General features: G+C 37.4%; 1 protein-coding gene across 4 annotated transcripts in view; it reads right to left on the bottom strand.

Moving 5' to 3' along the window:
• SS18 (SS18 subunit of BAF chromatin remodeling complex) overlaps positions 1–13,034 on the bottom strand; it is a 49,781-nt gene that overhangs the window by 18,229 nt on the left and 18,518 nt on the right. For all 4 annotated transcript variants that reach the window (XM_042029479.1, XM_042029503.1, XM_042029493.1 and 1 more), the window contains exons 4-5: positions 8,480–8,633; positions 1,902–2,123 (exon numbers count right to left, since the gene is read on the bottom strand). In XM_042029479.1, coding sequence (XP_041885413.1) covers positions 1,902–2,123; positions 8,480–8,633 — 376 coding nt within the window. The remainder of the gene's footprint in view (positions 1–1,901; positions 2,124–8,479; positions 8,634–13,034) is intronic.

The following is a 13,034-nucleotide window of genomic DNA, read 5'->3' as shown; positions in this document are numbered from 1 at the left end:
CTCTGTTTACTACTGTTTTTGTGAGACACTGAAACATTTTGAAGAATGTAATTTTTCATCCTACAGCCCTCTACTTCTGTGAAACCTCTGCAAAAAACAGAACCAGCCTTGAAGCAGACACTTGGAATGGAAAAAGTCTCAGCCTAAAGGGTCAAAACTTGGCAGAATTAGAATTACACAATGCAAAAGTTTGTGTGGCCCTAATGGCAATGGGACCATTGTTCTAACTAAAGATTTTGCTCTTGTTCTTGAACCTATAATTTGGTTAATACTGTTTTATTCTTTAATCCCCAAAGTCACTTCAGTACCATTACTTGTTCAGAACAGAAATCTTTTAAGTTTATTTCTGCTTAACTTCTAATAACCAATTTTCAAGTTTGACAGAGTACAGAAAACACAACAGGGGAATATTACGAGGAAGAGTAAAGAATGCTACTTTGAGATGGAATCATCTCCTAAATTTTAGGCCAGTCACACAAAATTGTTTTCTGTAGAGTGACTTACTAGATGGCTCCCTCACACATACTGCTACATAATTATTGCTAACTCTGCAACTAAAAAACCTGAACTGAACTGGCACAGGGCTTTTTCAAAGCATCTTACAACGTGTACAAAATTACTACATTGTGTATTGTACAGAACACCGAGATAACTTGCCAGTTCAGAGAGATGCATAAATATTCCCGCTTGTGATGGTTTCCTCTGCTATGTGCCTACCTTTTGTTTCTTCTGCTGTTGTATTTTAAGAAAAATGCTATTAACAATATGGATGTTGAAGGACTCAGACTTCCCACTTTTTCTACTGGTAAGAAAAGTGCAGAAACAGCTGTTTCATCATGACTTATTTTTAGCCTCTCATTAAGTTAGTCTTTTGTCTGTTTTGCACCTTTCTGTAGCCTAATAATCAAACCGATCAGTATGACCTGGTCTGTCTGTACACCTCAGGAACAGATGGTCTCTACATATAAAAAAGTGGAGCTTCGGTTTGTCATATGTCTTCTAGCAGGTGCTATGTACAGATCCAGTGCAGTAAACAGACTTAACAGGTAAGCTGAAAATACTGCTTGCTGACTTGTAAAGCACATCTATAAGAATATGCAGTACATATACAACTTAATAATTTGCTGTGCTGTGACTCTAACGCAATATTTTAATTCCACAATGTCCTTGCACTTCAACAAGGACACCAAAACATCACTGGTTTATGCAATGGAAATATCTTAGATACTAAATTAGTTTTGATTTTTACTATATACACAAGGACATCTCATGAAAGCAGTAGGGAGTACCGGAGTTGTTCCTGGTACTGAATTTTTCTTCTCTAAGACTAACAGACATTCCATGCTAAAAACAGCATGCAGCAGAAAACAAAGACTAAATAGGTATAACAATCTGAGGGCTATCTGACTTTTAATTTTTCAATTTAACCGAGAGACTTAAAAGTAGAGATGTCTTTTATCAACCTGAACGATAGTAACACTTAGCTAGAAGTGTAAAGTCTGATAGACAAACAGCAGTTCCAGCTTATAACTGACAAAACTAGATCCATTTCCAGATTCTCACGTAACACCTGAAAATAGTTCAATGTCTGCAAATAAAAAAAAGTCACAGACACATGGGAGAAAAGAGATGTAGAATCCTCCAAACATAGGTACAGAATATTCACATCCTATTCTGAGATGATCCTTCCACAAGGATCACTGAGCCCATGTCTTAAGTAAATGGCCCATATGGTGACTGAAGTCACAACCTTTGTGTTCTTAGCACCATGCTCTAACCAGCTGAGCCAATCTCAGGATACAAATGCATTTAGAGAAAGATATCTACAACATAAGACCTTTTAAAAAAATCTGCACCCAAGATGTTTTCCTTTTACAGAAGCTAACAAGCACCTCACTTACCTTGGTTTGGTTGCATATTCATGTTTGGTCTGGGCCCATAGTTGCCCATTGGCTGTCCCTGGCTCATTGTCATCTGATTCTGCACTGGCATGCTCTGTGACGATGGCACTGAGTGATTATAGCCACCCATGGACCCATGGCTACTTGAAGGCATATTCATGGAACTGTTTGTCATATTGAGCTGGTTAGGTCCAGGTCCTTGCATAGGCATATGGTTGGGTCCTTCAGAAAGAAAAACAGGGAAAAGTACATTAAGCATCATAAAAGCAGGTGAAAACAGTCATACAGAACCACAAAACTAAAGAGAAGTCATTAAATACAATTACATTAAAATAAATTTAAAATACAGTTTGCATGTGATTTCCCTACTTTAAAAATAAGCAAGTGAGTAACAAAGTTCATCTCTACTATGAAATACATTTTCTTTTGTTGAGCAGCTAAAGCTACTAAAACAAAGGTGAATTATCACATAGCTCATCTTCTATCCGTATCATACACAAAACTAGTCTTTTTAGTACTTTCATAATACAGCCTGAATTTCAACCTGAATTGCACAAGACCAGGGTAACAGACAGCTTGATAACTCTTATCAGCTGTAATTGTTACATAGGCTGTAACATTTCTGTATATTCAAACAACCCATACTAGACAATTTTTTGAAACTAATGATTATTTTTAAACACAGGCACTATTAACATTGACATAATTACACAGAATCATAGAAACACTTTGGTTGGAAAAGACCACTAAGATTGTCAAGTCCAACAACAAATTTAACAGTGCCAAATCCACCACTAAATGTTAACTTAGGCTAACTTTCATTCAAATGATTACACAGTTACCCATAAAAGAATGAGGAAGGTGACAAGCACTCCATGGATCACTGATGCAACAGCAAAGGCTTTTGTAGAAAATCTGTGAGCCAAACTCATTCTACAGAGCTGTTTTAGTGCCCTTGTAGATAAAAATCTAATCAAAAGTTGTTCCTGACAAGAAGACAACTCCTGAGTTTATCTCCTGAGATGGGAATGAGAACAAATCTTCATGGTAAGACATTAAGACTTTTTTTTTGATACGTCAATCATGACTTTTTTTGTAAGAATGACATGTAAATGGAAAGCATTTAGTGACCTATGTCGGTAAACACGCCACCTGTGCTGTGCATACGCAGAACAACCTTGGAAATCAGAGAAAGGTGTGAAAAAAGGACGAAGGGAAAATGTTGCAGACAATGAGCTGCATCTTTTCCACTTGTAAATAAGGTTGAAAATTTCAACACAAGAGAAAATCAATGCTTTTGATTTCTAGTGGACCTAGCATTGCAGTGATTCAGATCGTATGAGACAATGCAGAATAAAAACGGCTGAAGGACTATTTAATATTTTTGATCATATACTGTATAGCCAATATTCTGCAACTATATTTGCAGATTACTAGAGTGGGGGATGATGACTGGAAGGACAGACTCGAAATTATCAGTTCAACTTGTCAAGAGGCAAAGGAAAAGCAACTCGTTAATACACCCATCTTGTTGAGCCAACAACATCTTTTCACCTTTTATTTCCCTTCTTCTTGACAACGCAGGTTGAATATGGATTATTCTCTGAATTACATCTACTCTCAATGGGTATTTTAACAAGTACAACATTACAGTACCATCTGGTCAGGCTTCTCATTACTTTAGGTGGAACAGGTGAACAGCTACTAGGACTAAAATTAGTAAGAGCTGTGACTGGATATTAACTATGACAAGTAAAAAAAGTAGATGAAATGCATGGATTATGCGCAAGACAAGCACCACACAAAGACCTCGTGAAAATATGTACAACCAGTGGACATGACAGACCAGGTCAACTGTAAACAAGGCAAATGCTGATATGTACAGATTTCACCACGAAGATGCTGCTGTTGCTGAACATGCCACAGGTTTTTTGTTAAGCTAGAAAACTCTAAGAAGAGGAATCTCAAAGAAACTATGCTAGTAGAGCTGTAGGAAGGTACTGATTTGTTTACATATTTCCCGGCGAAAATTAAAAAAAAAAAAGAACCACACACACCCCCCCTCTGCCTTCAGATGTAAACAGCTCTTAAGTCCTTGGCTAATGAAAAAACTGCACTGACCTAGGGTAGAATGAAGGAAGAAATAAGGACATAGAGAGCTGCACACATGGTCACAGAGACCATACTAACTGACTGAAACAAAAAGATGCAGAAGAAAAAGGTAACAACGATAAATGAACACAGCTACTAAAGCCAAACTGAAGAAATAGAGAGTAAGTTTAAAAATATGTTTATCCTCTTGCCCTTTTAAAGACACCTTACTGAAATAAACACAAACCTATTTTGTCAAGGAAATTGTAAAAGCTGAAAAAGGTATCATACATGCAGTTCACTGTTCCTGCAAAACAAGGTGAGCAGAGATTGCTGAAATGTACAAAGGCAGATCCACCACAAATACAGAAAAACTAGTTCGGTGAATAGGATTATGCCCACAAAAATACCACAGATGCCTATACTGTCCCTCTTCAATTCAACACTGCCTAATTCAGTGAGAATTCAGTGCCTAATTCAGTGAGAACATGGAGACAGTTTAATTATGAAAAAGTGAGATTGTCTCTAACCATGAGTTCAATCGTGAATGTGCTCTTAGGTAAAGCTATGGTGAAGAAAAGCTTCCTACTGTAGCGCCAAGCTACCATTGCAGAGCTGCTAGAAGACTACTCTCCTAATTCCTTTCCTAATTAAAGGAAGGAATACACAGGGTTAGTGCCAGAAGGTTAGGGCCAGGGAGTGGCTTTGTTTGTTTCTGATCAAAGGAAGACATTGTCAATGACAGATTTCTGAGAGTTAGGCCAGCACATGGGAGTAAGTTTTTAAAAACTGATAATGTAAGAAGCAAAATGAGGAAGGCAAAAATCATCACAAGAGGTAACTTGAAAAAATAGAACATCTTCTCTAAAAGGCTGGTTTACACTTCATGTCTCAGGTAGCACCAAAACAGGAGAAAGCACTCATAAGAAAAAGCTGTCATATGAAATGTGAGGTACGTGTATTTTCTGTGGTCAAAATCAGAGGTTTTGTTAGCAAAAAGCTAGAAAACAAAGAGACAAAAAGCTAAGACCATAGTATCAAAAATCTTGCCAATGAAAAATAATAAAAACACACTTTTACATATAATTTTTTTATAGCTTGTCAAAACACTTCATGGGGTTCTCTCGTGTATAAGGACAAAGCAATTGATTTTTTTTTAATATGGATAAATGAAATAGGAAGAAGAGAATATGAATGAACTGTGAGTGAATTAATGAGGCATGAAGTATGTATCCCCACTTTAAAGTAACTGCTTTAAATGCCATACTAATTAGATCTGTGTTATAATAAAGTTAGCAGAGTAAGTATCTATCCTGAGTATAAACAGAAGTCTTTTTTCCTCTTAACCACCTATGCACAGCACATTACCTCCAAGAAGCTGTAATCCAGACTAAGTACATTTGAGACTAAATTTGCAGGAAGGAAAGAAGACTTTGAGAGAACTTGCTGGGAACACACAAGTGCATGTGTTTTGGTTTAGAAATGCTATTCCCGAATTTACTGTTTCCACTAAAATGCTCCAAACCACACACCACTTGCTCACTCCCCTGTCCCCCAATTTACTCTCCTGTGTTGGGCTGGAGAGGAGAACTGGAGGCACAAAAAGTAAAGATTACAAGTTGAGATATGAACAATTTACTGGAAACAGCAATGAAATAAGAAGAGTAACAGCAACAATATTAGTAACAGTGTACAAGATGCAAAGGATTCACAGGCCAACTGCTCACCACACAGAACCTCCACCAGGTTAGAATAACCTCCAGGTCCTGGCCATGCCTCCTCCTGGCTACTGTAAAAATTAACCCTGTTCTGGCCGGAACCAGGACAACCTGTTATTTAGGAAGGTCACCTACCAGTGCCACAACAAAGGTCAGAGACCCCTACAGAGAGGCTTATCTTTCAACTTTTTACATATGATAAAATAACCTCAAGAAATCAGGAAGACAACCTGCCCCTAGCACATCTTAGTTCATCATCTCCTTCCAAATTGAGATCACCCTTACTTTGCATCACATAAATTCAGTCAAAGGAACTCTTCAGACAGCAATTTTTTCAGCTAAAACCCACAATCTGTCACAGGTACAGATAACACTCAAGTGTATCACCAGCTGAAAAAGGTTTGTCATGACTGTCTTCCCTGGCAAGAGGATACAGACACGCATTTGTCAGGGGATGCAATTAAGGGCCTCAGCAGCACTTCAGGTTCTGTACTAACCAGGACACAAGCACAAGAAAAATCATCCTTTGCCCTTCAGGCAATAGGACAGGTCTATAGCAGAACTTTAAAATGACTCATGCCCTGATCATCACTAGGCAGTTCTTCTAATCCTCTCATCAACCCTTCTGCCCATACTCAGGTCTGTGGAAGCTCCTGCTCAGGTAATACCTGATATCCTTGGCTGGCATTTTTAAGTGCCTGCATTTTATTTTGCCCAGGCTGGTCAACTGATGACAGTCCTGGATTCTCTCTGTTGAAGATTAGTGACTTTACTCCTTTTATACAGATCATCTCTACAGATATTTAAGATTCTGTATCTGGTTTTTATTACAAATGTCTATGAAACTTCAGAGTTAAGTGCTCTAAAACCAGAAAGCAAATGCATACACTGCAGACATTATTAGACATACATCTCTGTGAAATACAGAAAGGCTCACAAACAGGTGAACTAACACATACTTGAAAAGATATGTGTAACTGAGCTATACACTTAACAAGATCATTCTGTTTCCCTTTTTCCAACGCCTACCTATGAAATGATTTTAGTGTGCCTTTCTGATATTAGAGATGCCCTCATTCTAAGCTCTTTATCTTCACATCCTCAGAGAAAACTTCAAACTGAGAAGGAAAGAACAGATATTCATAAAAGGAAATATGTTGGAAGAAAGGCTAAATTAAAGCTTAGTTGGAAACTGTATTTAAGTATCTGTCTAGGTGAATACCAAAACAAAGCTATTTACCTTTTACATATTTTCGTAAGAGCTCTTTTCTTATTCTATCTAATTACAAAATATGTATGTTTAAAGAGTGACTTTTCTCCCCTGTGGCTCTGCAGTGAAGTCATTATGCTCACATTGTGACTTAGTAATCCTTCTCCTTGGAAAAGATCACTATAATAACAATAATATGATTACACTTGAGGATCAAAGAGACTGATTTTTGAGAGGCAATGCTATTCTCCATGGGAACTGATGGATCTTAGATGGATAAAGGACACCATAATCAGAGTATCTCTGCCCTACTTAGGGAGCAGCATATATTGCTCTTTACACTTCCAAATGCAGACCATGACCAACATGTATGATGAAACTAACTTCTCTAGATCTTTTATTGCACTTCTTATAGATGGCCTCTGGAGGCTGTTCAAGCCACTCTTCCAGAAAAGCTGCCATTATCAAGTCCATTTTATCAAGATTTGGACAGAAATTAGAGGCCACAGCAATCGTTATATTTTTTACTTTGTATTAAGTTTTGCATAGTTATTTACTGTGTTTGCTGTCATGAAGGTTATCCTCGTCATCAGTGAAAGACGAATTTTCAAAGACCCTTTGACAGTAGTTTCCTTTCTTGAAAGTATCAATACCTTGAGGAGCTTTTGTATGAAAAGTTCCTCCATAACCAAAAAAAAAAAAATAAAGGAAGGGATCCTGAACAAAAGCAACCCTGGGAATGCAATTTTAAGCTGAAAGCCACTTCACATGAAACAGGCAGTATGATTTTACAAGTGGAAATTCAGGAAAATAGCCTCAATATAAAGAAGCATGCTCTTCCATTGCCTACTCCACTCTGATCTGACTGCTAAAGGGAATAGTTACCCCAAAGTCAGTATTGGTAGGTACAATGTGGCATGTTATCATCCTCCTTCGGCGCTTTGTTTCTGTCTTCCCAAGTACTTTTCTTTTTATTACAAAACAGAATGGCATAGAAACTGACTTAAAATTTACACCTAGAACAATAATCTGGAGGCCATTTCTTTACAAATCCCTTACGATTCAACACATCTTCAATAATAAAGAACACAGGGGATTAGTGGAAGCTGTGTAAAAGCAATCTTTTTTTTTTTAACATTTACCCAAATCAGAAACACCCTCTTTCAGACGTATCTATTTTATATTATCTAATTATTTAGCTACAATGATTTCACATTATCTTTTTATGGAAGGATTTGTGTTCACTCAGCCACAGGCCAATACCTTTCCCCAGTAAGCCCTCTAAAGCCAGCTGTACTGCATGGTTTCAAACAGACTAAATTTAGCCAGTTCTGTTCATCAGAGGAATGCTGTGTGTCAGCTACATCAAAGCCCAAGGGCAGCCTGATAAACACTGAATACAGGTCACGTAGCTCTGTAGCTAACAAACTCTAAGAGAGCTTGTACTCGGGGGCATTCAAAGCAGTTTTGTCATCAACAATCTAGTATCCCTTGAGCCCCCATGTCGTTTCAGTTGCCAGGCAACGCTGGTGTTAATGTCTTAGAGGAGAAAAACTTACCAGGCATCTGGCCGTTCATCTGGTTCTGCATGTGTGGTGCAGGAGGGCCCCCACCTACCATACCATCTGAAGACATGTTGTGCGAGCGCGGGGGTGGGGGAGGGCCGCTCTGACTCATCCCGCCCGGACCCATAGGCATATTCTGTGTGGGTGGCTGAAAGGAGACAGTTTAGTCAAACACGAGAAGCAGTTAGTCTGACAAATATATTGTATGTACATACGGTACAGCAGTTGCCTATATTGTTCAGTGGCGTATGAAAGAAAGCGCCGAAATGCACGTCTTTCTCTTTCTGATATATTTAACTCCTCCCAGTATTAATTCTGGCAAAACGTTTAACATTTTGATCAATTTTACATGAAGTATTACATGCAGACAACACCACAGCACCTTTGAGCACCACTTTAAAATAAAAAAAACACAAATCAATGTCTCATTAAAAAATTACAGCTGAACAGTTTAAGATTGCTGGAGTCACTCCCTCACACACAAACGCACACAAAAGCTTTCCTTCAGCAGAGGAGTAAGTCTTCACTGTAATTCTCTCACATCAACAATTTGTTGCTGTTAACAGACCTTGCACTGGGACAAAGCAGGTACAACATGAGATGAAAGCCTCTGAATGCTCATAGACCAGCAAAAAATTTGCACCTGGGTGTGGTAAAATGCTAGTGATCTCTTCCCCGCTCTCCCCCAAAGCAATGAAGGCCTAGTTCATAATTCTGTGCCAAACACCCCCTACAGACTGGAAGCACATTAGTGCTGGCCTCCAAAGGTCCAGAGACAGCTGCCTAGAAAGGATGTTTTTGGCAAATTTCCTAATGAAATTGTGAGGAAAATAACTGAATAACCTTGAGAGTTCAAAGAGGGAGAGCAAGAAAAACAATAAATACAAGGGGGAATTTACTGGTAGGTTCTACTCATGGTTATGTAAGGAGACACAGAAACTGCTAGTAGCCAGCTTTGTTTTCCTACTAAAAACACCTGCGAGACTCTACAATCCTCCTCACATACCTTAGCCAAGCACTTTCAGGGGAATAAAAATCATCTCAGTGAGAGCAAATGCCTGGCTCCCTGGCTTTTGAGGACTCTGTCTACAGGTTATAACTATTCATGAAAAACCCTCCCCCCATGAGACAACATGCATGCATTTTTCAACGTTTCTCCTCACAGCCAGAACCAAGGGGGTGAACCCTAAGTTCCTGTCTAGCTCAGTCCCCACTTTTGCCTACACTACTCATCAGGTTCTTAAAGACAAAACACAATACAGTAGTAAAGAGTAACGCTTTCCCCATGAGTGCTGGAGATGGTAACAGCAGGGTAACACAGACACACACACACACTACTTGCAGGGGAGGGGGGTGAACAGTAATAATTTGTTGTCTCAACATTTTTTCAAATACCTCAGGTATTATTTTCCCTGCAGTTCTTTAAAAAAACTCCTCAGGAAATTAGTGAAGGCTTTGTTTTCCGCAAGAAGAAGGAAGGAGATGAAGAAAAATGCAAGCAAGTAGGCAACTTCTCTTACTAAACTCCTTTCATTCCTCCATGATGAAGAGGATAAGCAAAGTTCCTTCCACAGCCTATAGCAGAAGTGGCAGAAGGTAGAGAAGCTAAGAGTGAAAGGCAGCTCTACTCTCTGAACACTGTGACTGAAATGCTGCTCCATTTTGCTTGTTCCTCCTCCACTACTGAGCAACCAAGGCAAGGCTGCTCCTCCTGCCCCTTCACCTTCAAAATTCACTATCATCTTAATTTTGCATCTAACAGAGATTATCTAAAACCGATATACAAAGAAATAAACAAAAAAGAAAACAAACAGAATATTTTCATTTTTATTTGGAAAGTATGTTTAGGAATACTAGCAAAACCAACACACTTGGTACCTCTACATGAGCAGTCAGAGCTCAGAGCAGTCCCATGCCAGCAAACTGAGAGCAAAGTTGAAAATCATTCAAGCTGAAATGTTTTTAGAATTTAAATTAACTTCTTCAATTCCAAGTATAAAACATTAGTAAGTCCAATGAAGTACTAAAGAAGATTAGATCTTACCTACGTTTTAGCTATCCTATATATGATACTGCACAAACATGGGCATACCCTTATCTGTGGAAAGATGGACCAAAAAAGTTCCAAGGGTTATTTAGACAAAACTATATATATTCCAACACTATTTAGTCTGGAAGTTTTCAAAACAACTATCCTTCAAGAAAAACACTGCAGTTATCAAGAAAACAGCATGAGAGAGTACACACATGCAAGGACAGGGAAGAAAAAATATTAATGACTTTAGATACAAAAACCTTCATAAACCACAGGAATTAAGACAATTGAGGGAGCAAGTAAAAACACTCAAAAAGGTACTACCAGAAAATAATTCATCAAGAAGAGCTTCTGGATATGGAAACAGCCCAAACACCTGTGTGAATCTGTATCAGATTCTTGAAAATAATGCAAGAAAAAGGTCCAAGTGGCTAAAAAATTTCAATCTTCCATTAAAATAAACTACCCTATCAGATGACTAGAAGGTAGATGAACACTGTACCTCTATTTATAAAAAAAATAGTAGGACCAATTCTAGGAATTATGGACCTGTGAGCCTTGTTCTCTGAGCTACAGGTAAAATTATGAAAATAATTAAAATCATAAAATTCCAAGGATGATAAAGCTGAGTTAGTAAAGTGTCAATATAGTTAAGTCAAACCTTTCTAATTCATTAATTTTTTCAGATATTAATTAAATCACCTAGCTGCATAATTAACAAAAACTTCTTAATACGTGATTTTTGACAAAGCCTTTTGGAGCAATACATTGTCCAGCGGCATTGATCAGAAACTATCCAAAGGGAAGTTCATGAAGTTCAACGAGTAAAGGAACATACAGAGGTCTCCTGAAAATCTCTCTTGGTAAATGTCAACATGTGAAGATACTGCAACATTACTGAAAATGTGGAAGGAAGAATAAGCAGAATGTGCCAAGTGAAATTCAACGTGGATAAATATATGGCAATTACACTGAACTGTGAACTACTTTCTTCAGGAAGAGGAACTTTCTATTGCCATTAATCCAGAAAAAAATAACAAACAAAGAACTGACCCCAATCCAGACAGTTTTGTGGAAAAAAGTAACCAACAAAGCAAAAAACCCAACAAAACCAACAGAAAACTCAAAACCCCATAAAATCTATTCATAATACTTGTGGTCACTTTCTGATTATCTTCAGTAAAATCCAAAGTGAGGTAGAATATTAAAGAAAAAAATGCCAATGTATTTGAGATGATAATACACATTCAGTTTGAACAAAGTAATCTGAAAAAGATACTGTAAAAACAGAAGGATTCTAAAGACAGGCAACCAGTGATTAAAAATTGTGAATGTTTACACCTGAAACAGCAAAAAGGACAGGTTTTTTTGTTGATTTTTTTTCATACAAAGGAATTTAACATAAGAGGATATGACAGAAATACAATCTAATGTATGATACATACAAAAAGTAGATCATCCAATTTATGGTTTAACGAGAAAGAAAACCTCAGGAGAACAGTCAGTAAATTGAGAAATAACACTAAACATACAGGACACCACATAAATCACATAAACCTGAGATATTCATCAACACAAGACACTGGAACAAAGTTTAAATAAGATTAAGAGATAATTACACATACATATATGCAATAGAAACAGTTATACAGGATATTATATAGGATATTTTAAAAGTGCATTACAAGCCTTTGTGCCAGATCATAAACCAATCACTACCTGATAGTAATTAAAATGAAATGTCTCCTGCAGATATAATTATTCCCCAGTGAAATTCCTCCAGAGTATTTTTCTAGTGGATGCAGACAGAAGAAAACAAGAAAAAATTGTTTTTAAATGACAGCTTCCCGATTTCTACTGGAGTTGATCCAGACTTTTACAGATAATAAACTTCTTTAAATTAACTTTAGTTTAAAAACCCTAAAACAATAACAACAAAAAAACCCCCGCACCCAGCCACATACACTAGGTTATTTAATCTTTTTTGTTCTTTACAGAAGTTAAGTAAATTGACCATCCCCGGGAACATGCACTGCATATGGCAAAGACTTTTTAAAATACAAAATGATCACATAGTATTCAAGAGAAACAACCCACCCTTTGTGAAGGGAAAGCTACCCAAAATGAACCCTAGCCATATAGTCTAGATATGAAGGGTGAAATGACATCCAAACATAGTGAACAGAACCAAAGGAAAGGCTACTTCCACTCTTTTGCTGGATGCGTGACAAAAAGGAATGAAAATTAAAATCACTGCTGATGTTATTCCAATTATGAATTAGAAAATGTTACATATTTTACTATCTGTAAAAAAGTAAATTAAAGACTTAGAAGATGTTAGACATAGCTTCACTTGCTAAACACTAATTTTTGGCTCATTTCCCCAAACACACAGATTACACTTATAGCCACTATGAGCATTTAAAATTTATCAGAGCATGAAAAAAAATAATTATAAGCTATTTAGTGCAACTCTGGAAATCTGAACTGGAAAAAGACTGAAACTGACCCAAT

Source organism: Corvus kubaryi, unplaced genomic scaffold, assembly GCF_017639235.1.
Source record: "Corvus kubaryi isolate FWS band 111438036 unplaced genomic scaffold, C.kubaryi_AGA036_p1.0 132, whole genome shotgun sequence".
Classification (NCBI taxonomy): domain Eukaryota; kingdom Metazoa; phylum Chordata; class Aves; order Passeriformes; family Corvidae; genus Corvus; species Corvus kubaryi.
The sequence above is the reverse complement of the archived record's forward strand: the minus strand, read 5'-3'. Positions and strand labels throughout refer to the sequence as shown.